Raw genomic sequence first — 26,259 nt, forward strand, 5'->3', positions numbered from 1 at the left:
CTTTCATCCCTTTCTGCGATGCCTCTCGATATCGTGCACAACCCCCGGCAGGAAAGTTTCCGATCATACGCGTTAATACAAATTTTACGGAAAACTGACGCGTTTTACGATTATAAAATGATATTGTATATAATTAAAACCGATGGGAAATGGAAAAGAATTTTGTCGAAAAATTTCACATTTCTCGAATTTTTTTCTCGATACTAGGAAGGAATTCGGGGGTATGTCTAATGACCGAAAATAATTCTAATTAACCCCTTTAGCTAAAAATAATTTTTTTAGAACGATTTGAAATTTTTTTTTTTCGTCGATTTTAAGCACCTACCCCCTGTCGATTTTTCTTAGATATTCATTTTTGATTTTTAATAAATTTGTTTGACGCCTTACAGAAAAGTCGTCTAATACTTTTTTGTAGGTACCCATGAGCTCTACTTCAGAAAAAAGTTTCGTTGAAATATATTCACTATTGTAGGAGTTATGGTTGTTTGAAGATTGAACCACTTTTATGGGGTTTTTTTAACTTCACGGGGTTAAAGAGCAACTTTTCGAATATTTTTGGAATTTCTACATATTGGTCATCAAAATACGCGTCGTTTGCTTTTTTAAACAATAAAATCCGTCAATCCGTTCAAGAGTTATGACACTTTAAAGATTCGCATGAAATTTTCGGGCAACATTCTGGCCCGAAATGATATTTTCGGTAAGGAATTTTTTTCTCGAAACTGAGTAGGATTTCGGGGGTATGTCTGTTGACCAAAAATGATTGTAATTAACCCCCGCAACTGAAAATATTTTTTTCAGAACGATTTGAAATCTTTTATTTCGTCGAAAAATTTGTCCACTTACTGAATTTTTTTCTCGAAAGTGGATAAGATTTCGAGTATATGTCTAATGACCAAAAATGATTGTAATTGACCCCCGCAACTGAAAATATTTTTTTCAGAACGATTTGAAATCTTTTAATTTCGTCGAAAAATTTGTACACTTACTGAATTTTTTTCTCGAAAGTGGATGAGATTTCGAGTATATGTCTAATGACCGAAAATGATTGTAATTGACCCCTGCAATTGAAAATATTTTTTTCAGAACGATTTGAAATTTTTTATTTTCGTCGAAAAATTTGTCCACTTACTGAATTTTTTTCTCGAAAGTGGATAAGATTTCGAGTATATGTGTAATGACCAAAAATGATTGTAATTGACCCCTGCAACTGAAAATATTTTTTTCAGAACGATTTGAAATTTTTTATTTTCGTCGAAAAAATTAGGCACCTATCCCCTTTGATTTTTCTTGAAAATTTTTTTCATGTCTAGTATTTTTGTTTGACGCCCTACAGAAAAGTTGTCTAATACTTTCTTGTAGGTACCCATGAGCTCTACTTCACAAAAAAGTTTCATTGAAATATATTCATAATTGTAGGAGTTATGGCTGTTTGAAAATTAGACCATTTTTATGGGGTTTTTCTCATTTTTCGGGGGTCAAGGACCAACTTTTCGAATATTTTTGCGATTTGTACAGATTCTCCATCAAAATACGCGTAGTTTGCTTTTTTAAACATCGAAATCCTTCAATCCGTTCAGGAGTTATGACGTTTTAAAGATTCGCATGAAATTTCAGGGAAACATATCAATGGTATGGTCAGACATATTTTCGGTAAGGAATTTTTTTCTCGAAACTGAGTAGGATTTCGGGGGTATGTCTATTGACCAAAAATGATTGTAATTGACCCCCGCAACTGAAAATATTTTTTTCAGAACGATTTGAAATTTTTTATTTTCGACGAAAAATTTGTCCACTTACTGAATTTTTTTCTCGAAAGTGGATGAGATTTCGAGTATATGTCTAATGACCAAAAATGATTGTAATTGACCCCCACAACTGAAAATATTTTTTTCAAAATGATTTGAAATTTTTTTTCCTCGAAGTGGAAAGGGTACGGTCAGAGTCAGACGTGGATTCGTAATGTGGGAAATAGGTCTCGCGAAATACCGAACATACGGGAAGTATGCGTTGCAAAAATGTTTCCCAGGCTATTACGGAGTGTTTCGCTTTCCGGCTGATCAGTGCGCGACACAAACTACTGCGGAAATGAAAAAACCGAATCGTTTTATCCCTCGATCTCGGTACGCGCCTTGTGCATTACCAGCGCTGTTCGTGATGCGCAAATTTAATCTCTCCGCGTATCTTCGACGCGACTAAAGCAACCATAAATATCCGCGACGATTAGAATTTCGTTAAGAGGCCACGTAATTCCGGAAATCTTTATGCGTACGCCTAATTTTCGTTCGTAGGTCCCGATTATATTTCTGAAACGGGGAATTATATCAGCGAAATTGAAATTTCATCGGGAAGAAGGGCATCATCCGTCCAACCAACGGTCTCCTCCAGCGATGGTTGTGTTTTAACCCGGAAGAAGAAAGGGTCGTTCCGTGGGCGTGTCACGGCATTTGCATCTGAATTCGCGTTCTCTTTCCACGAACATTGGAGTTAATTAAACGCCTCATAGTTTTCGGGGTGGGATGACGAAGCACGGCTGCTTCTGGCACTAAGTGGACGATCCTAGGCCGCGAGAACGTCAATTAATAACCGTTTCAAACAGATTCCAGCCACGAAAACCGTGACTCGTTTCCGAAATAGAATTTTTAGCCATCGTTGTTTTTTTAGAAAGTCTGCAGAATCGTTTAATTTATGAATCCGGTGGAACTTAAATGGCGCGTATCGTCGAAAAATTATCATTTAGGGAATGTAGGAAAGCGCATTGGCTCGTTTATCGAAATGTAGTGTGACAAATTACACGGTCGGTGAAACGAAAAATCCTGTCAAACGGCGCTGCGAAAACGAACAACGGCTCTCGTATAAATCGTTTGCATCGACAGTATGTATTGTGCTAGAACGACAAATATTTTCCAGTCGCGTTGAAGGACTTCTCGGGAAACGTTCTATGACGTTCCCGTTTTGCTGTTTCCAGCCGGTCGACGTTAATCGCCGATCGGAAACCAGTAATATCGTCTCCAAATATTTCGCGACTGCCATTCTCGCAGACGATATTTTGCATTACGCGTTACGATAAAAATATTTTCGCGAATATCGCGTAATGGAGTCAATTAAAATCCACCGGTTCTACGCGAAAACAAATTAACGAGTTTGGGAGAAGTAATGGTAAAAACATCTAATTTCGATTAAAAGTAAACGCGAAAAAATTCTCATCAAATGTTGCCTGGCCTCTCGAGCATTAGCAAACTTTTTAATAGCATTCGTTTCTGGGGGCTTTTCGATAATAGAACATTTTTATACGTTAATTATTAAAATACTGGACCATTCTGTCGCTGGTGAAAATTTCGAAGAACACGATCGAGAAAGTTTAAAAACTCGATACGATCGATCGGAACAAGGGATGTTCGTTTTCCTGGAAGATCGAGCTCAGGTGTCTCGATCGGTTTGGATCGCGAGAGGGGCGCGTTTATTCCGCGTAAGAATGCATAGATTTCGTTTTGTAAAAGTAACGGGAAGTTGTAAGTCGGGAATTGGATCGGGCCCATCACTAGTCCTGGGATAAGATTGTTGCGCATGGGCAGAGAGCAGCTCGCCGGGTCGATGTTGGCCGGGGCTGGCTGACTGGCTGCCGGCTGCTACCCGAGGATGCTCTCCCCCTTGCTCTTCTCCTCTATCTTCCCACCCTTCTGCCCTCTGTCCTCCACCCTCTTCCCTCCTCCCTTTCCACCCACGGTCTAACCTTCCTCTGTCTCTGTTCCGCTTCCTCTTTCCCTCCAAAATTCTTCCTCCGTGTCCTTGTTGTCTCGGTTCTCGCGCTCACTTCCGCTTTCGCCTTTTGTACCGGTGCGTCTGCAATCCTCCACGTACCTCCTCTATTTTTCGAAAAATTATTTCACCTCTTCTTTCTTGGCACCGCGGTGGTGCTGCCTTAAATTTATTTTTATTTCCTGTCCCGTAGAATGTCTCCTTTTGCACCTTCGAAAAGCCGCCATTTTGAAGAGTCATAGTCTCTAGAGACCACGAAACGTGCAATTTTTTGAATTCTGGGCACCACAGGTTTTAATATACACCTCGACTATTTAGCGATATATTAAAAAAGGAAATGCTCGTTTCCCCCGGCGATTTTCACGAGAGAAACTCAATTATGATCGCATAATGGGAATTGCGAATTGGAGAGTAGCGTGTACGGCAACGGGACGCCATTTTGAAGCCACTCCAAAGCGTCGCACACATTTCAAAGCACCCACAACGATGCATCAGGTGCACGACGCTGCAGTCACGCATACAAAGCCGCACGGCGCAGCAAGTATCGCTGGAACCTTGCCAAAAGTGTATAAAATTACCAGCAAAAAAAACCGTCGCAAACCATCGAAATTCCAGCAGACATTCCATCGTAATGTCAACGAAGTAAACGAACGAAATTGAAATTAGAAGCGCTCGTTAAAGAAAATTCTTGGACCGTAAAGGGTTGACGAACAAACACACATCGTACCCCGGGGTTTTTCGCTGGTTCGAGCAACCCCCCGTCGATGGAGGGGGCACATATGAACCAGTACCTGCGTAGCCAGCATTCGGATACACGTATAACTGGTCGAGTATGTACTCGCTAGACGTGGAAAATGAAATACGAAGTGGTTTGGCCGGCGTTGGAGCAAACGGGGAACGCGTCTACGTCGTCGGAAGAAGACAAAACGAGTCGAACGAACCGAAGTGGAGCGAAGTTTAACATCCAGCGTCTGACCACCGGGCGTATTTCAGCGAAAAGTTATCATTTTTCGCTGTCCTTACCCTTTCCTACGATTCCTCTCCCTCGTTCGTCCAACGCGTCTCTTTTCGACCGATTTTCTCTCTGACCAGCGACTTCTCTTTCTCACCCTCTGTCATCCCTTCTATACACACTCGTACACACACGTGTATATTGTATATGTATATCTTTCTCGCTCTCAACACGCTGATTGGACGAGAGCTTGCGAAAGTTCCAGGTATCCCGGAGGACCGCCCACCCGGGTTCTCCTGCCGCTGAGAAAGTTTCGCCGTTCTGTGCAGGACAGGGTGGGAATCTGCTGCTGATGTTGCTCGACCAGTGACGCTGTATACCTTGCCAATTGGTCGGTTCTATTCAGAAATCGCGGCACACGCCAGTTTCTGATAACCCACCGAGGCCGAGGTGTAATTAAATTTCAAAGGATTTCGCGAGTGAACATTGCCAGTGTAACAAAACAACCCTCGAACATCCAACGTAGCGTACAACGTTTCAGAATTCGCTCTTCACTTTTAAGGAATTCGAGAACTTTGGATACCACTTTAGGGGTAGTTTTTAATTTAATATTAAAAGTAGTACTGTAATTGTATCGACAAATACTATCAACCCCCGTGGGGTCAGGGGACCGCTCGTCTGCATCGGAAGAAATTGGAGGCGACGCGTGAAATCCGTGTAATTAGACTGCTGGAACGTATTTAACGGGAGCTTATCCCGGCTAGTATAAAGTTTCGGTTAAAAAAGTTCCATTAAATCCGCCGCCTAAGATATAGAGGTATTACGAGGAGGAGAGGCTCGTTTAATTTATCACCTACTTAAAGTTCGACGAACGCTCCGCTGGAAACGGTCCTTTTTAGCTCGGATTTCAAGGTTCTTGCAGCCAATTGCTCGTACTCGTACCGAGGATTGGAATTTTACGAGAGGTTCGTAAAAACACGATACATCTTGACCTTGTTAAACACGACAGCCTTAAATCTTTATCGCGTTTTTTACCGTGAGCTTTCGAATCGAATAAACGCGCGAAATCCAACACGCCTGGGGGGGGGGGGGTGGAAAGTTGTCAGAATCGGAGTTAGATTTTCGACGCCTCGAACGATTAAACGACAAGTCTCCGGACGTCCTCGGTCTTCCAAGGTTAAGATAACGTTTTGACTCCCGCGTTATCAATTTAATCGCCCGTTAGGAACGACGTTCGACGATAATTGCAGCAGACTGTCGCCCGGCCCGGAAGCAATAAGGTGCAACACAATGTGCGTTTGCTCTCGTTCGACGAAGAACGGGGATAAGGGGCGTTGCTATCGAATCTAACGAGGCTCGATGTCTCAATTTCCGTAAGAACGCGCGTCTCGCAACAGGGGGTGACCAACGCGAGGGTGGAACGCCAGGACTGGGGATGAGACCGGCCTGATAAGGCGCTAAAATAATATACCGCCATGACCTGTCCGGGATCTCCTCGATACATCCTGATCCCCCTCCTCCATTTCGTTACGCGTACCAGCGAAACGTGATCGTTAGCGTCCCGTGCAGGGATAATCGGCTAACATAAAATAACGAGGAGTTTTAAAAAATATTTCAGATCGATTCGAGAGTGATGAAACTGCACGATCGATCGACGAAACGTTCGAGCGTAAGAATAATAGGGACGTTCTGTTTTTCCAGCTGCCCGAACAAATTATTAGATTTCTTTATTCTTGATTGCGCAGCCGCTCCGCTTCCCCGGAATTGTTTCTTGATGCTATCTCCGGCTCTCCAGTTTGTTAGGGGGATTTATTTGATTGAATATCGACTGCTCGAACAGTCGCCAGCGACGAGTATATCGATATCAGCCGTATCGCACCCGTCCACGGGGACCCAACCCCCGTGAAATGCGTCCAAGGGGGTTCCGCGTGGATCTTAATCCAGATCGACGTAACGTTGGTGCAGTCACGTTTCGTTTTTTCCCCCTGAAAATCTATAACGGGAAATAGCACCAGAATTGATCTTAGATCGTATTCCTTTTTCCCGCGTAGAGAAATTATTTCAATGCATAGAGAATAAACAAAGGAATCGAATAGACGACGCGTGGAAAACATTACGTTCGAAAAGATTTTGTGCGCCGTTGCGTAAGCGGACTTACGGTTCGCATAATAGAACCCGATCTGAATCTAAATCCAGGCTTACGAGATAAACAGTCTATTAGGGGGCTGTACCCCCCATTGAAACTTGGCTCGACGCATAACGACCAGATCAAAGGTATCGAATTGACGAGGAACCCTCGCGACTACCGCATACCGGTTTATAAACTCGCTGGTGTCTTTATCGTGCGCGTGCAGATCGATGCAGAGTAGGTGAACGACCGTTTCTTTGGAAAATTTTCTCAGTTTAAACTGTCGTTTTAACGTTCGACTCGAAATTGAACCGCTCGACGAGCAACGAGACAGTGTACTCGTTAAATGGCCAATTTTGAGTATATCGCGACCACTCAAAACGCCATTAAGCTCGAGTCCCGGTTCATTGGTAGCATCTCTGGCGTTCCATGAACGTGTGCACACAACGAGCCGCCGAGGGTAGATATGATTGACGAGCCCTTAAACGAAATGGGATTAATGCGCGTGCAAATTTCGAACCCTCTGGAGAACGTTGGCTCGGCTTGCTAATAATGATTATTATTAACGATGGAATTAGCATCGACTGGGGGGAACTCGACGAAAGCCCAAACCGACCACTTTTCGGAAGTACTGTAAGCGAATTTTTCGTTTCTTTGCATGTAACGTAGCAAACTTACCTTCTCGCCGTTAAAAAATAAAGGTCAGCGTTAATTTGTCGGCCGGGCGTCTGAAAGGAGAGGGAATATCGGTGGAGGATTAATTTCTGAGAGCAATACTGCGACCGTCTTCATGCTATTACCTTTGAAACGTGCCAGTTCGGTTAATGAAGAAGTTCTCTTACTCGGTAGCTTCCGGGCTTGGTGGAAAATTATTAATCGACCCTCCGCGGGCTGAAGTCCCGTTGACAAACATTTCTAAAGCTCGCGTCTTCCGCGTTCAGAATTTGCCGCCATTCAAGCGTTTAAATACATTAATGGAGACCTGTCTTCGTAGATTACTACTTCAAAGATAATGCGCCGCGTTGAAAGCAAACTTGGACTCGTAAGATGCGCGAGAACAATGTCGGCCAGGAAAATATTTCGAAATAATTTTCGATTCTGTAGAGGGGAAAGTTCTCGAAACGACGAAAAACAAATAATTCGAGGAATCGAGCGACCCTGATACATGGAAGCTCATATCGTCGGTTCAAGGTATCGCGTGTATCGATTCCTTTGTAGACAAAAGTCTCCAAGTCGGTCCCAAAGAACATCTCAAGGCGACTGAATCAGGGCACGTGTACAGTAGCCTTGAGCGGAATATCGAAGATGTCGAAGATATTCACCGACTTTTCAATCTTCGACTCTTGGCACACTTTCTCAAGGACCGATAAAAAAAGACAATAGAAAAATAGGAGACAACAGAGCCAGTTAATCGGTGCACCATCGCCATGTATGTATATAGGGTGTTCGGCCACCACTGGCAAAAATTTTAATGGCAGATTCTAGAGGCCAAAATAAGACGAAAACTAAGAATACCAATTTGTCGATGGAGGCTTCGTTAAGAATTATTCACCAAAAATGCTTGTAATCGATCTCTGTAACTAAATACAATTTTTTTAATATGATTTGAAATTTTTTAATAACTTTTTAACGAAACCTCAGTCGAGAAATTAATATTCTTGACGAAGGAAACGTTACCTGGAGTAAGACAACGTCGAAAGCACGAAAAGGAAATTCAGGAGCAAAAGGAAGAAGGAAGAAGTGTATAAAACTGTATCGTAAACGAATAGATTTGTCCAGGGTTTCGGAATGAGTTGAGAAATCGTCGCGAACGTTGAATTTTCTCCCATAAAACGTTCCCCCGGGGGTTAAGGGAGTAGATCACCCTGTATAGAGGGTTGAATCCGTTTCTCGGATTTTACGAGGTCCCGGTCGAGATCTTTCCTTTTATTTTCGCCATTTTCCTTCCCGTTCTCGCGTTTCCCCACCTTTGCCCTACCCTTCTCGTCTCACTTATTCAGACGTTTGACGGAACTTGGAATATAAACGACCCCAACCAGCCCCTATCGGTGCGTCAACTTCAACAGGGGGTAAGGAATGACAGATCGACTTTTTCGACTGCTAGGGTGTAAATATGCGGTCTACGAAAGATAGGTTGATGAGACGGTTTCCGTTCGAAATGCTGGAAATCGTGTTTTCGATCCTTTCACTCCCGGTGGAACGGTTTAACCTTCGATGGATGCGTTATTTTAATTTGAAATCGCACTCTGTGTATCACCACGGTTGATTGGTTCTTAATTTATCGCAGATCCCCATCAGCTACGTTAAAATTCCGCCGGATCTAAAAGTACCAAAGGCAAGAGTGCTGCCAGAGTTCTCGAGGTTGGCCCACGGTCTTCGTAGCGGGAATATCACCATTCTAGATAGCAAAACTTTCTACATACCGAATTTACATTACGACGGCGGTGGCCCGGACGTTTATTTCTGGGTGGGGAACGGTTTGCAGCCCAACACATTCGGCACCAAAGTGCCCAACGAGAGAAAAAGGTACCCTTTTGCCTCCGTCTTCAAAAATCGACGAGGATCGCTGGCGTTCAATAAACGCTTTTCTTTTTTAACGTGTCCATAGTTTGGCTCCGTTGAGAGGCTACCAAGGGGAGGACATCGAGATAGTTTTGCCAGGAAACATGACTGTGTACGACATCGATTGGCTGTCGGTGTGGTGCGTCAAGTACGGGCAGAATTTCGGCCACGTTTTCATCCCGAAGGACCTCAGAGTTCCACCTGCCCTCGGTCAGACCAAAATCACGGTAACCGAACACGAATCGTTTGCCATACACAGTATTTTCATCGCTCACGCGTTCATCTGTATAGACGAAACTTACTGTCCGACGAATACACAAAATTTAATTAATCGAATGTAATTTTATCGGGGATAGCCGCCTTGGTGGTACGATCCTGTAAGTAACGCAAAGTGTACGCACGCAAATTATCTTATTCGATCGAACGAACAATCTCTCACACGTCGAAAAGTGATCATTCATGACAAACTTGGGTGGACCCAGCGTGTGAGAAAGCGTTCGAAATATTTTTCAGACGAGCAGCACGCCAACGCCGCCGCAGTTCCAGCACGAGCTGACCAACTGCAAGGAGCTGCTCAACGGTCGCGTGCAGGTGCAATGGGAGCTGGTGGGGGAGGACGTGAAGATAAAGGTGTCGGGACGGATCAGGGAAGATCAGTACGTCGCATTCGGTTTGTCCGGCAGCGAGGGAAAGTCTGAGATGATCGGCGGAGACGTCGTCGTAATCGCGTACAACAACAACACGGGAAAATTCATCGCCGAGGACTACTACATGTCCAATTACGCGCAGTGCGACGGCAACGAGGGTGTCTGTCCCGACGAAAGGGTCGGAGGAGAAAACGACGCCGTCCTGGTGCACGGAGAACGGAAAAACGGGGTGACGACAGGTAAACGTCTCGATGTTAAAGATTTCTACGAAACGGGAGATTATTTCTCGTTGTTTTCAGTCACCTACATGAGACCTCTGAGAACCAACGAGCCAGTAAAAGACAAAATGATCCCGGATTCCAAGACCAGCGTGATCGCGGCGATAGGAAGGCTGAATTCGAGAGGCGAAGCGAACGCTCACGAGAGCTTCGACAAGACCACCGAGGACATTCGTATCGATTTTACGTCGAAGAACGTCCGCGATTGTAAAAATTCGCTCTACAATCTTCCGGACATGCCCGACATCAAGGCTTGGCCGCCATTAGAGATCACCAACGAGACTACCTTCAGCGCGAGGATCGGGCCCACCGGCGGAAACAGAGGATACTCGAGGATCACAGGTGGCGATTAAAAATTATTCTCAATTACCTTTTCTGCTCTGTGATCATGCTTCTACGATACGTGTGTCGTAGGTCTACCTTCCTGGGGCATCGCGTGGTACATCAACGATTTGTTGATCCCAGAACTCACCGTCAAGAGGGGACAGACGTACACGTTCATAGTGGAGGGCGGAAACGACTCCACCGAAACGTCGAGGCAAGTTCCACGCTATCGATACTCGTATTCCAATCAATTGTAATTCACGGTTTGGTGGTCAAACGACAGTTGACTTTCTCGAAAACAGATACCATCCGTTCTATATCACCGACAGTCCAAAGGGTGGATTCTCTCAAAAGACTGAGGAGCAGCAAATGGAAGAAAAGGTGTTCGCCGGAGTGAAATACAACTCGGACGGATATCCTTATCCGGAAGCAGCTGGCCGTTCTTGCCAATGGGTTCACAAGACGGTAGATATGAGCGCAGATATGGAGACCTTCGAAGAATTCTTCGAAACTCTTAGATTAGAGTGCGACGAAGGTGAGCCGGCCAAACTTATCTGGACCGTGGCCGAAGACACCCCCGATTTGGTGTACTACCAGGTATGACTGTAATTATAGCACGAAGGGTGGCACAGCCGGGCAGAGGGTGGTTCTATGTGTGAAAATAAGTAAAACAGAAAGAATAACATGTTTTCGTTCAAGTAGAGTACGGTGCAAGTAGAGAAACTGATAAATGGTCGGGCGCCGTCTGACTAATTCTACCGAATTCCACTTGCGAACGAAAAAATGTTACTCGTTCTTTTTTACTTGTTTTTAATAACTTGAACCCAACGTAGCAACGTAAAGGTATACGAGCCAATATTTGATATTTTTTTCCTCCCCCCAGTGTTACACGCACAATAACATGGGCTGGAAGATACACGTTATCAGCAGCGCGCACACAACCGTACCGATCATGTCAATGATCACAACGCTCGTCGTCGGTCTCTTAAAGCTCTCGAGATGAATCCCTTGATCGTCTTGCGCAAGCTACGCGGGGGTAACGTACAAAGACGCACGAAAAGGGAAAGCCAATAAAGAAAGGTAAAAGGGGGATCGACGAGATGAAGCTCGCCTAAATAACGATGGTGATACAAACAAAAAAAAAAAAAATCGATTATCAAAATCGGCTGATACACGATACAAGGTTGTAAGAAAGTACTTAGCACGTAAGGTTTAATCTAACGTAAAAAGATTAGCAGAATATTTTTAAGATCTATCAGATTCAATATTTCGTATTATACGATATATGTATATGTATATTTATACATGTGTATACATATATACAGATATATATATATATATTATATACATACATACACACATATTAAACACGGCACACGAGGAAAACGAGATTCGAAGTGATTTTTAATGTTTAAGAATTTAAGAAACTACTTAGGAAGAAACGGAGAAAAGGGATGTTTCTGACAATAAACAATTAAAGGCGGGCTGAACGCGGAAATTCTGACAATAATGTGAAACGAATGATGTTCATGGCGTCGACGATGCGTAAAATCGTATAATGCAAAATCCAAGTACATTGATGCGCGACAAATAAAATGAAAATCGGGAGGAGCATCGGTGGTACGATATGTACAATGTAAATTTTGCACAAAGCTATAGTTGAATATAACGTAACTTTAAAATCGAGTAGCACGTAAGGATATACATTTATAAATGCTGTCGACTTGACAATAATACGTAGAATAGCGAACGACGAAAGAATCGTTGACGAAGAAACGAGAATTATGTACAAGGTAATGTCGGACATTAATAATTAAGGGTGATACGAGTTACAAACTATCCCCCTATACGTGTAACAATGCTATAATATGTACATACTATAGAGTGGACCTTCCTAAAACGGAATGAAAGTATAAAATGTGCCTTGGGTACAGATAATGAACTTCCTTAATTATCACGAATTAGGAACCACTCGGACTGGAGATACCCCTATAGTACTTAGGAACTGGTCTCTTGCGCGTCGAGAGAATCAGTTACTTATCGGGATCCCGTATCGCTTTAGTCGTAAATCTAGATCGTCGAATCTGAATTTACGAGAATCGCTTTAATAATCTAATTAAATAGATGATACGAAAATGACGAAAAAAAATTAACCTGCAATATTTAAAAATATGGAGAGATCCGAACGTGGTATCTTGGAGAAAAAAAAAATGAAAAAAAAGGCGATACGTTCGTTAGAAAATTAAAAACAAGAAATGAAAAAAACGTACAACCAATGAATCGTGTAATCGTTCTAGAGCAGTGGGGATCCACTATCAAAAATCTCTGTCTCTCTCTCTCTCTCTCTCTCTCTCTCTTAAGATCGATTTCGAAGCTTTCGTGTGTCCAGATTCTAAGTAACGGGGTGTCCTCAAAATTGCCAGCAGCGAAAATTCTTTGCAATTCCAATTGCTTATCGCACGAAGACCAGTCTGTATTTAACTACGTATGCATATATACCTAACATATACATTACATACATATAATTATATATATATATATACATACCACGCATATATACACATATTAAATACACATGCATAACATGAGGCACGTGTACATATACAGAGTGTTCTGCCACCCCTGGGAAAAATTTTAATGGGAGATTATTGAGGCCAAAATAAGATTGATATTCTTGATTTTCGTCTTATTTTGGCCTCTAGAATCTCCCATTAAAATTTTTCCCAGGGGTGGCCGAACACCCTCTATACAAAGGAGAATTTCAAAAATTTATGTCATTTAGCCCTCAGCGGTGTCCAAATACTATTCACCGCTCGCAATTACCTCTCATACAATGTCCACGTAACAGTGATAAATTAGATAAAAACGTAACGTCAATTTATTCCATTGTTCTTCTTTTATCGTTTCGTTTCAGGGTCGATTCCTCTAAAAGATACAATCGTATAAATCTAGAGCGACGAATACATTGGACACGGCTGTTTTAGCTCTTACGCGAGAAGCATCAAAAAAAAACCAGTGTTAAGTAGGACATACGTGCTAACTACAATTGTAAGTTAATTAAGCGACAATAACGAGGACGGTTTGGTAAAAGTTCTCCGACAATACACGCTACGGCGATTCACCGCGGGATCAATGCAGAGATATTTTCTGTGTCCGCGATTCGTGTATGCATCGTTCTTACCTTTCGTTCGTATCCGCTTCCGCCCGTCCTTCTGTCCCGTTCCCTATCGTTTTATCGTCCTTTGGTTTTTCTAAGCGAATCCTTCGAGAGAGCGAGGCTGAGTCTAGCACGTAAGCCGATGAAACTCCTACTTCTGTGAACGACAATAATAAGAAAAAGCACCCGACCTGCCGGATCGGATTTTCAAAGGGCTGCTCCGATGAGATTTTCGCAGAACGCGATTTCAGACGCGACGAAACGTTTAAAGAGGATCGTCTTGCTGTCCTGTTCCTCTATCGCGGGAGTCGATCGCCTGTCACCGTCGATGTTATTCGGACAATAATATGGTGATAATATTAAGTCTATATCGCACAATAAGAAAGAACTCTATATTTTTTCTTGGGCCAGAGAAACGTATCCAAACGACGAGGTAGCGAATGCAAGTGCTCTTTCGAACAAAGTTGCTCAGTGTCTGGCGATCGGCGGCTGTGTCTCGTCTGACAACCATGTCCGTCAAAATATTCGTAAATCGTGTCCAGATTATACGACAGGAAGCAAAAGAATCTGATAAAGACGGCTAAGAGCGATCGGTCCGACGGTCGACGCGCGAAAGTTTCTAAGTCCGCGCGACTCCGAACGATCGCTCCGGCGGCTAAAATCGTCGTAGGGCAAAAATTCGACACGCTATCCTGTAGGAAAAAATCAGGGGAACGCGATACCGTCGTTAGAAACATAGGTCGTCGTGCTCGTTTTCGAGAGAGAAAAAAATAATTCTGGACGATGACTGTACTCGATTTCTTCAAGTACAAATATCGATGATCGGTCCTGTTGTTAGACACGATGCCGTAGCCAATATAACGGAGTGTAATCTTAATACGGAGGTATCAATTATTCGAGGTGTAAGTGTACAAAGATCGTGGCGTACGATACCGCAATAAGTTCGTCGACGTTAAGGTACTAATTAGTAACAAGTGTACAGAACAAGACGGACATCGTTGGTAGCGATCGTGAAATTCTTTTCTTGTTCCTCTTCTCGTTTACTCACGTTTACATTCTAGGGTGTTAAGTGATATAAATTAGACGTTCGAATAATCGTGGAGCAGCCCTGCTATTGTCCCTCGAGTTGTTAGCCATTAAGGAGCAAATACATACTGTACACGCTATGGGAAAAAAGAAACTCTTTCTTTTCGCTGTATCGACATGTAATTTTAGAAAAGACGAATACGGGAATAATTGTATCGCCGAACGACCACCGTGAACGATCGTCGACATTCGACTCGTTAGCGATACCCTTAGACGGTAATGATGTTTTACAATTTGTGTCTCGTGTCGTAGTTAAGGTCCAAATAGCGTTTTACTCGTGTAACTTTTTCTTCTGTCGATTTAGATGTCAAGAAATTCAGGCGAAGAAAGAAAGAGGATATTGTATTTATATCTCGTTAGCGCTCAATTCGGTCCAGCTATCTAAATATCTTGTAAGAAGTCCTTTCCTCGCACTTGGCGCCTGCATTGTCTCGGTTGATAGCGTTCGAGACGTTGGAAAACAATTAGAAATGAACGCTGGTAAAATTTGGCCTTGAACAGAGTCAATCGTGACAATGCAGATCGCGAAAAGGCTCAGACACGTTAGCTCGCACTTGATTTCTTTTCTCGATACCTGCTCACATATCTCTATCGAACATATCCCTAATGTAAGATTTGAACCAAGCGTTCTCGATCGATATCACAGTTTAAGGTGAACAGCGAATTCTCACGGAGTCGAGTGTCTGTACCTCTGATTAGCCCCGAAAGTTCGAGTCGAGAAACGAAAGAAAGAACGTTTAACGAAAAAGATACGACGTCTGTTACGATCGACTAAGAATAAGTGAGAAAGAGCTACGTTCGAGATAGCGAGTATTAAGGGTGCGTCGATTAATCGAGTGGGTGTTAATAACATTGTCAATATGCATGTAACGACGAAGGTCTTCTCGTTTCAACGATACCGTAGAGATTCTCGAAGACTTTTAAGCTGGATATATCTTTCTGAATCTTGTCCTCGTGGTAGAATATATTTTCACACTTGAAGAACACGGAAAAGCGAGAAAAGTGGTAGGAAACTGCGTCGGTATTTCGGCTCTTTGCACTCTTGGAACCCCGATCTTCCCCCATTCTCAATCTAATAAGAACAATTAACCGATAGCTGTATCAAGAATGTATAGAAGGAAGGATATGACAAGAATTCGTTAGACCGTCCTGAGTTACATTTGAACATTTTAAAGATATATTTTTAAAGAATATCGTTGGACGAGTGTCATGAAACTTAAATAATTACTTCTCGAGGAACCGTAGATTAGAACTCTGTTTATTCATACGGAAAACTAACATCCAGCTTGGCCCAATATTTTTTAACGAGTGGAGTGGATAACGTTAAAATAACTTATAGTGTATAACTTCCCTATCTTTTGATTTTCACTGACTTTTGTAATTGTGGAATAGCTAAGCTGGGCTAAATTGTACTGTGTTCGATGGGTGATGGATCTTCTTACTTTGTTTGAAATCAAGGGCAGTAGAATAGCGCCATAATGGTCAGACGCGAGTGCGAAGGGTCGGAAGTGAGAGGTTCATGAAATTTCCAGAGTTACCGTAGATAAGACTCGCATTCATTAGCTATTAGAACGTCCCGTAGAGAATATCTTAGTTAATGATCTAACAATGAATAAAAAGAAAGAAGGTGAAATAAGTAAAATTTATCAAGCACCATCGAAGAACGTGTCGAACGGAAAAGCGAAAATAAATATGAGGAGAGGTGAGTTTCGGTGAATTTATCAAGGTCTAGAGTATTAAAAAAAAAGTAAAAAATAAAAAAATAAAAATACATATATAAAATGTAGCATTATCGAGAATGATAACAATTGTCAACCGTTTTTTTCAACGTTTACGTGTTAGACTAGGTTAACGAGCAAAGTAACTCTATTAATCGTGTACTCGTGTTACTGTAAAGTCGATTCGATCGTCGAGATTCTCGAGTTTCCTGCTTCGAGCAAGACACGCGCGAATGTAATTTCCAAAATGTTCGATCATTCGCGAACGGTTTCGGAAATATCGCGCGCGTCTGAGATCTATCATCGCGAATGCGAATGCAAATCGCTAGACAGAATCGTAAGCTTGCTAACTGCATACAAAGATGTATACGAGTTTGAATTACGATGTCGGTGCAGCATAGCGCGTTTCGAGTCGTGTACGTGTATGATGTTGCACGTGTCGTCCTTTCCATTCCGCTTTTTCGTTACTTTTAAAAACAACGATCTTCCTTTCGATCGTAAAATACACACCGTACCGATCACCAATGGTCAGTGAAACATATTTCACTTGAATTAGAATATCGCATCTTGTTGTCAGAGCACACTTTTCCAAAGACACCGCTGAGCAAAATCGTATCTTTGGTTCCCTAGTTACGCTGCTACGGAATTAATTTCACACGATGTTACAGTTTCGTTCAATTAAATTTTAATATCCGAGGCTCGAGTGTTGATTCCACAGCCGCGTTATAGTTTTATAAAATAAGTCGAAGGATCTGCGAAACATAATTATCACGTCAAACTAGCGATTAAACATGTATATTAAAAAAATTTTCGGTAGCAGTCGGACTATTCAAGATATTATTTCACGAATTCAGTCGATGATTTTAGATGCTTGAACGTCCTTAAAATTCAAATTTAAGTAAAAGACGCGTAACTAGTTCGAACGAACATAGAGAGATGATATATTTTTAGTCAATTATTTCGTAATATATATTCTAGATTTTTTATTCGTTCGTGAATACACATATTCAGTGGTCGGGTGAAAATTGACCATACGAACGAATCGAAGCTAAATTCGGTCGTTTATTTTCTTTTATCAACGATACGGAAACAATTTCGTGGAGTGTTAGTTTCCTTGATATAGTCTATATGCACAGTTCGGTACGTAAAGGATAAGCGAGTTTACTTGTAGCGTTAATACGTCTTTCGAAAACAAAGAAGGAAAAATGGATATATAGGGTGCTCGACCACCCCTGGGAAAAAATTTTAATGGAAGATCCTAGAGGCCAAAATAAGACGAAAATCAAGAATATCAATTTCCTGACTGAGGCTTCATTAAAAATTATTAAACAATTTCAAATCATACTAAAAAAATTGTATTTAGTTACAGGGGTCCATTATAAGTATTTTTGGTCAACAGATATACCCCCGAAATCCTACTCAGTTTCGAGAAAAAAATTCGAGTAGGTACAGAAATTTTTAGACGAAATTAAAAAATTTCAAATCATACTAAAAAAATTATATTTAGTTACAGGGGTCAATTACAAGCATTTTTGGTGAATAGACATACCCCCGAAATCCTACCCACTTTCGAGAAAAAAATTCGAGTAGGTACAGAAATTTTTAGACGAAATTAAAAAATTTCAAATCATACTAAAAAAATTATATTTAGTTACAGGGGTCAATTACAAGCATTTTTGGTGAATAGACATACCCCCGAAATCCTACCCACTTTCGAGAAAAAAATTCGAGTAGGTACAGAAATTTTTAGACGAAATTAAAAAATTTCAAATCATACTAAAAAAATTATATTTAGTTACAGGGGTCAATTACAAGCATTTTTGGTGAATAGACATACCCCTGAAATCCTACCCACTTTCGAGAAAAAAATTCGAGTAGGTACAGAAATTTTTAGACGAAATTAAAAAATTTCAAATCATACTAAAAAAATTGTATTTAGTTACAGGGGGCAATTATAAGCATTTTTGGTCAACAGACATACCCCCGAAATCCTACTCAGTTTCGAGAAAAAAATTCCTTACCGAAAATATAATGTCTGACTATACCATTGATATGTTTCCCTGAAATTTCATGCGAATCTTTAAAACGTCATAACTCCTGAACGGATTGAAGGATTTCGATGTTTAAAAAAGCAAACTACGCGTATTTTGATGGAGAATCTGTACAAATCGCAAAAATATTCGAAAATTTGTTCCTTGACCCCCTAAAATAAAAAAAACCCTATAATAATAATCCAATCTTCAGTCATAACTCCTACAATTGTGAATATATTTCAACGAAACTTTTTTCTGAAGTAGAGCTCATGGGTACCTACAAAAAAGTATTAGACATAATTTCCGTAGCGCGTCAAACAAAATTATTAAAAATGAAAAACAAATTTTGAAGAAAAATCGACAGTGGGTAGGTGCCTGATTTTTTCGACGAAAAAAAAATTTTTCAAATCGTTGTAAAAAAATTATTTTTGGTTGCAGGAGTCAATTACAATAATTTTTGGTGAATAGACCTACCCCCGAAATCCTACCCACTTACTAGAAAAAAATTCAGCACGATCAGAACTTTAAACGATAATAACTTTTTAACGAAACCTCCATCGACAAATTAGTATCCTTGATTTTCGTCTTATTTTGGCCTCTAGAATCTCCCATTAAAATTTTTTCAGGGGTGGCCGAACACCCTGTACACGCATAAAACCGCACAGAAAGGAACGCTCGCGCATGTTCCAAACATTAAACGAATCAATGTTGGACAAAATTTAATCCGATTACATTTATCACATTTATGCATTGCAGTTACACTATAATTATCGGTTAATTACAATTTAATTACAGTGAAAATAATCGTGGAAAATGTAATCGAATCGTCCAACATTGCGTCGAAGTCACAGTACGAAATATAATAACATTAATGAGAAAAAATATAAAAAAGACTGCTCTCACCAGCAACAAGCATCATTATCCCTCGAGAAAAATAGGTACTTAGAAGCAGGGGGCAGCATTGACAAAGGCAAGGCCCTCCCAACGCATAATTTTAACTAAAAAATTGTCGCAGAAAATATTTACGTTGCAAACATCCCGTTTAGCTTCGAGCATTAATGCAAATAGAAGTTTACCGATTGTTTTTCGTTTCTATAGTCGGATCGAAGAAAGAATCGAGTTGGAAAACCTCGCATCGAAGTTATCTCTGCCGTATTATTTGGCTATCCACGCCACTGCAACCCTAATTCCCTTCTTCTTCGAGCAAATTTATAATAAACAGGGACGTGATTTTCTTTCTTCGACCCTACTGTGTGATTATTTGAACAAAGTCTCGTATTCATACAGAGGCCCTCATTTTCTAGGGTCCCACACTTTAACATATGTATGTATGTGTGATTGTGTATGACTGCTGAGTGTAGGACACTTTGAAAACGACGGACTTAAGGTGAGGGCCCCGATATCACCCATGCCTAAGACATGCTTAGAAAACTCCAATTTACGCCACGTATTACGAACACCTTCGTTCTTCGTTTATCCGTGTTTCCTTTCGATTTTTAAACTGAAAGAGAAAATTAAAAATTTAGAGTTTGCGTGTACAATAATTCCTGCTTAAAAGCGACATAACTTTTATTTCGAACTAATTGTAAGACCAACGAGAATCGTTTTTGCCTAAAACATCCAAAGGCATGATTCCGTTTGAAAAATTGTCGCTTTAAAGCTGAAATTACTGTACTTTATCCACCGTATGCAGGATTCACACCCGAAAAATACTAACGATGTACGATACGAGATTAGAAGTGGTTGCTCTAGAAGTCGTGGAGTCACCACAATGAATTATTATTCTCCAATGGAAATATCTCAGGATATTATACTCATTCGTTGTTCCCTGAGTTCTCTCCGCAACGCCTCGAGCGTTAAATCTATAGCTTTGACAGCGCTACATTTATTAACGATTGGGTAAAAAGGAGCGTCTAAGTAATCATGAGGTATATAATATATTATGATTATGAATTATTGAACATTGTATCAAATTTTATATTCACTTCTTGTGGTTGACAATAAACTGGTTTTATAAAAAAGATACATATGGTTTATACTAGTACGTTCGACGTTCGATTCGCGACAACAGTATCGATTAATCTATACAATTACATTATTCTAAATTATCGTCTAAATTTGCTATAAGGTTCACTTTGGATAGCCCCAGGGATCTTTCTTTTCGTCCATTAAAATAATAGAAGACTCGCAGATCTTCTTAAACACCTCGCATAACCTGTCTTTCTGGAACACCTTAAATAAATCAAAGTATCGGTTACTTAATTGCATAAATCAAAGTATCGATAGCTAACGTTTAAAGAAATCGTAGATACGTACTTTATACAGTTGATATTGTTCGGAAGCAAGGATATCCGCTAATTGAATGCAGCCAGCGTGCTCGTTCATTTCAGACATCACCGAATGTAATAGAAGCGTAATTTTTGGGATACAAAGCTCTCGTAGCTTCTCCATTTGACGGTCCCGCGATTTTTCGGTCAACGTGCGCGACTTGGCATTGTTAGTATTTGAATCGACAAGCCAACCACCATCCGGAAACAATAGTACATTGAACAGTAGTTGCTTGACGGCCTACGAAAAAACATTTCCATCTCGTACAATTCGTTTTAATTTTTACTTATGTGGCGCCGCCTCCCATACTCGCCACCAGACCCCTCGGTTGCTATACAATACCACTCTAAGGCAGGGCCTGCTAGAAGGCCTTACTGAGCAGTCCCACTAGCAGGCCCGGACGAAACGCGGCGCCACATTACTTAAGTTTCATTTGACGAACCTTCGTGTGATGTTGCATCGTACATTTCCATCTCTCCATTTCTACATTGTACTGTGTTTTCTTGTGCTCGTATGCAACCTTCTCCGTGAAAGTGGCATACTGTGGTAGCTCTTCCAACGCTGTGGGTTTCCCGTGATGGTAGTGAGAAAACCATTCTGCGAAACCCTCTTGAGCATCGAGATAAGTTTTGTAGCAAAGGTATTCTCGAATCGACGAAGACGCTCTTTTCGATAAGTTGTTCGTTATCGTGAGATTCGTTATGGTGCCCTCCATCGTTGGATATTCAGCCATAACGGACTCGATAGAATCCGCTGGAATCTGAACAAAGGGTTAACAAACGAAAGGACCTTCGAATTCTTTCGAGCTAATTAAATTCATTCCTCGACACTGTACCTTGTTAAATGCTTTCCGCGCGGCGTCTATTTTCTCATTGGTCAAGAAGTATCTTATGAGTGCGTTAGTTTGCCACAACACCTCCTCCCGTTGACTTTGATAAAATATTAACCAGTCCAACGCGTTGATTTTTTCCATATCCGCATCGGTTATAGTGCCCTTCAAATCCGTGGGATCGATATCCACGTTTTTGAAACGTATACTTTCTACCACTAGTTTAGTGATCGCCTCCACGTTCAGATTCGCGTCTTCTGCCGCGGTCAAGCATTTCTTCCGTTGCTCGTAATCTTTTATGGTCTCCAAATAACTCGCATAACTCGTTACTTGAGCCTCCTGGGGCAGCATGGCCGTATAAAAAGCGATCAAAATTGGGTCGTCCATTTCGATTAAAACGTGAACGTACGCCGATAGAACTTTATCTCCGACTTTATCGTTCGTATTTTTCCCAATTTGTCGAAAGAAAAATACCAGGTGCGCCAAAAATCGTAAAAAGTGAGGATCGCAAACCTTCCTATCTATCATGCTCTCCACTTCTTCCATTAACTTCGGTATGTGATCCAAAATTAAGTATTTCTGAATGAGGTGATCGGGCTCGTTTGACTGTGCGCGGATAATCGGATTTTTCGATGCATGGAGTTCTTTGAAAACGTCTTCCAACGAGCTCTCGTTCTTCCAATAATCGTCCACCATGTTCGTAAAATTTTTTATCGCTAAATCCCTCACCACTCTTTCGACTTTTATGTCCAATAGCGTTTTCATATAAGCCCAGAGCGCATCTTGCCACGAAGACGCTACTTGTAGCATTTGTTGAACGTTTCCGCAAAGACTAGCATAAATAGACCGATAAAATTGACCTAAATACAAAAGATAATTCCTATTAGCAGAAATTCCTTTATCTGTTCTCTTAAATATGCAAATAATAAAGAACTATTACCTACGCGTTTATCTTGAGAAAGTTCCCACGCGCAAAGTTTCCAAAGACTTCTAGTAGGATTCCCCTCTATAGGTAATTTAATGTCAGACAATGGATTTCTATAATTAGGATCGTGATAAGGTATCCACCCTAATAAACAAGCAGCTCTCCAAGGCTGTCCACAGTTTTCAGCCAATGCTTGCGCCTTTTGAAGACGACCGCAACGTACCTATTTAATAAAATATATTTTCTATATTATACTATCCTGTGAAATTTGTTCCATTTTTTTGTTTTATTCAAATTTTCAATCGAGAATCTTATACCTCTATAAACATTCTTTTCTCGAGTCTTGCATTATCTTCCCTGTCCAGATCATGCAGAGGTTTACCTTCTCTTATCGTTGCATCTGGATCAAGAGACGACACTAGTGGTCTAGACAACCCAAAAGGAATTTGATCTCTGTCTTTAATTGCTAGTTGTCTCACTGTATTCTCCCAAGCAAGTGTCTTTTCTGTAAAATGTTCGATGGATGGATATTTATCTGCCTGATCCAATGCATTCTTTTCCAACCAATCGATTATCAACTGATATTCTCTAATGTATCTCTCTGTTTTGAATAAGTTATCTATTATGAGTTTTTCGGATATGTAAGTGATATTTTCGTCAGAGTCCTCTTCCATTGGAGTAGGAAAATTAAGACTGTTTATTCTATTTTGATATAGACAATAAATGAGCCTCCATGTATTCCTTTCATTTTCTAACGAAACTTCTTCTTCCGACACTTTTGTAGTTTCTACTTTGGACTGCATACCTGTAAGACAAAAATGTATTACGTAAAGAATGAAGTAACACTGGCATTAATTAATATAATTCAAAATGTTATAGTCTGATTCTTACCTCTCATTATATCTAACGTATCCGAACAGTTCTGAATGAAATCTGCAATTGTGTCAAATACTTGTGCTTCGGAGAAGTTCATCTGTATACTATGCAAGAAGTCGTAATACAATTTAGACATGACATCGCGCCATGGTTCTTTTGCTTTCAAAATTATACCAGTTGCAGTACTATCTTCCATCATTTCCCTCAATGTAAGCTCGTTCTTATCCATAGCAACCACGATATCACGCATTTCGTGCGGCGCGATCGTTATCGAATCATCCATATCCAAAACATCATGACTCTTCATTAATCTCGAACTGAAATACGATCTGCTCAACATTTTTGGGCTATTGGTATCGTTCAGTGAACACGAATCATCCGAATCTTTTCGTAGATGATTACTTTGTAACGATATCCTCTTGGGAGTTGTGCTCTTTCCACTTAACCTCAAAAATGACTTTCGTTGAGCATTTTCTTGATTATGCATTTGAATAGATCGCTCCAAATTTTCGGTGGTATCGTTTATCGAATCCATTGTTAAACTGTTGCTTGGAAATCCACTAGTGTTAACTGAAACTAACTTGCTCTATCCGAATGTTTACAAAAGCGTGATCATTGACAATCGCGTGCCGGTTTTCGAATTTCACACTAGTACCACTATTAAGTAGTATCGATCAGTACCAATAGTAAGATGTGAAATTTTTTAAAGTTTATTACGGCGTATACTTCAGACTGTATCGTTATTACTTTTTTAAAAATTTGTATAAAGTAAAATATGACAATCGATGAAATTAATTCTCGCAGAGTACAAGAAGAATACAAGAAGCTCGAACTTGCAGCCAAACACCTCATCATTCACGCCACGCTGTGAACCTTCGGTGCATTTTTGGCATCTCTAGTCAAGAGAGCCGCTCAAGTTTGCGTGGAATAGTACGTTATTTTGAACGATAGATGGCGCTTGTTTTTCGACCTCAAACCCTCTGGTGTTAAAACGCCCAAGTTTGTCATGGAATAGTTCGTTACCTTCAACGCCAGATGGCGCTTATTTATCGACCTCAGGCCCTCTGGTGCTAAAACGCCCAAGTTTGTCGTGGAATAATTCGTTACCTTCAACGCTAGATGGCGCTTATTTATCGACCTCAGGCCCTCTGGTGCTAAAACGCCCAAGTTTGTCGTGGAATAGTTCATATCGTCCACGCTAGATGGATTTCTCGATAAACTTGGGCTTTTTAGCACCAGAGGGCCTGAGGTCGATAAATAAGCGCCATCTAGCGTTGAAGATAACGAATTATTCCACGACAAACTTGGGCGTTTTAGCACCAGAGGGTTTGAGGTTGAGAAATAAGCGCCATCTAGCGTTGAAAATAATGTACTATTTCACGACAAACTTAGGTGGTTCCCTCGGCGAGGCGGTTCGAAATTACTTCAGGTAGCTTTGAGAATCGAGAAAGAGAGCATATGTCAGTTTACCTTTGTCGATTTTCCGAAACACGACAAGCTCACGTACATACGCGTGATCTGTCATCTCCGCTACATATAAACCAGAGATGCCAGACGAAGCGCCGAGTGCACCATGGACACGTCTCATGGGAGTTAAGAGAGGCAAGCTCACATTTGCCTTCTCGCTCTTGAACAACTGAAATCCGACCTCACGTCAACGGCATACGATTCGGAATCTCGACTGCCCAGGTATTTTTACTTGCCTTTCCTAGAGTTCATTACTAAACTCTGCAAATTACTCCTGGTTTCTATATGCCTCTAATGACCTCCGATGACCAGTGCTGGCAAAAGTACAAAACTCCCGACAACTTTTTACACCATACAGCGACTGTTACTGACTGCTCCTGATTACTGCAAGCCTCTGCTGGACTCTGCTGACCATCGCTTATATTTCTGACAACTTATAACGATTACTACTGACTTCTGCTACCCTCTGTTGGTCTTTGCTGATCTCCGTCAGCGTGTGCTTGTCTCTGCTGAACTTTCCTGGCCTCTGCCGAACGCTACTGACCACTGCAGGTATTTCTGATAATGTATAACAATTAATACTTACTACTGCATGCCCCTACAAGTCTCTGTTTGCTTTTGCAGGTTTCTGCTTGCCTATGCATGCCTTTGCTGGCCTCTGCTGAACACTGCTGACCACCCCTGATGCTTCTGACATCGTATAACAATTACTACATGCTACTGTTCGCCCCTGCTGATCTCTGCTTGCCACTGCATGCCTCTGCTCGTCTCCGCTGACCGCTGCTGACCACCTCTGATGCTTCTGACAACATATAACGCTTACTACTTGCTACTATTCGCCCCTGGTTATCTCTGCTTGCCTCTGCTGGACTCTGCTGACCATTGCTTATATTTCTGACAACCTATAACGATTACTACTGACTTCTGCTACCCTCTGTTGGTCTTTGCTAATCTCTGTCAGCGTGTGCTTGTCTCTGCTGAACTTTCCTGGACTCTGCCGAATGCTACTGACCACTGCAGGTATTTCCGATAATCTATAACGATTAATACTTACTACTGCATGCCTCTACAAGTCCCTGCTTGCCTTTGCAGGTTTCTGTTTGCCTGTGCATGCCTTTGCTGGCCTCTGTTGAACACTGCTGACCACACCTGATGCTTCTGACATTGTATAACAATTACTACATGCTAAT

At 41.2% G+C, this 26,259-nt stretch overlaps 2 protein-coding genes across 5 annotated transcripts in view; one reads left to right on the plus strand and one right to left on the minus strand.

Moving 5' to 3' along the window:
* Window positions 1-20,583, plus strand: part of LOC143348725 (protein Skeletor, isoforms B/C) — a 52,919-nt gene extending 32,336 nt beyond the window's left edge. For 3 of the 4 annotated variants that reach the window (XM_076779311.1, XM_076779310.1, XM_076779312.1), the window contains exons 5-12: window positions 9,127-9,365; window positions 9,448-9,628; window positions 9,758-9,778; window positions 9,915-10,287; window positions 10,348-10,668; window positions 10,741-10,864; window positions 10,953-11,247; window positions 11,534-20,583. In XM_076779311.1, coding sequence (XP_076635426.1) covers window positions 9,127-9,365; window positions 9,448-9,628; window positions 9,758-9,778; window positions 9,915-10,287; window positions 10,348-10,668; window positions 10,741-10,864; window positions 10,953-11,247; window positions 11,534-11,653 — 1,674 coding nt within the window. In that variant the 3' untranslated portion in view covers window positions 11,654-20,583. The remainder of the gene's footprint in view (window positions 1-9,126; window positions 9,366-9,447; window positions 9,629-9,757; window positions 9,779-9,914; window positions 10,288-10,347; window positions 10,669-10,740; window positions 10,865-10,952; window positions 11,248-11,533) is intronic. The other variant, XM_076779314.1, reaches the window with a different exon arrangement.
* A 14-nt stretch (window positions 20,584-20,597) lies between these two features.
* Window positions 20,598-24,233, minus strand: Nup107 (nuclear pore complex protein Nup107). The gene is made up of 7 exons (XM_076779309.1): window positions 23,618-24,233; window positions 23,044-23,531; window positions 22,742-22,949; window positions 21,808-22,661; window positions 21,415-21,732; window positions 20,961-21,212; window positions 20,598-20,876 (listed from the first exon to the last, which is right to left on the minus strand). The coding sequence occupies exons 1-7, from the start codon at window positions 24,135-24,137 to the stop codon at window positions 20,775-20,777; spliced, it is 2,742 nt and encodes a 913-aa protein (XP_076635424.1). The 5' UTR covers window positions 24,138-24,233; the 3' UTR covers window positions 20,598-20,774.
* Window positions 24,234-26,259: the final 2,026 nt, after the last annotated feature.

Source organism: Colletes latitarsis, chromosome 12 (assembly GCF_051014445.1).
Source record: "Colletes latitarsis isolate SP2378_abdomen chromosome 12, iyColLati1, whole genome shotgun sequence".
In the NCBI taxonomy this organism is placed as follows: domain Eukaryota; kingdom Metazoa; phylum Arthropoda; class Insecta; order Hymenoptera; family Colletidae; genus Colletes; species Colletes latitarsis.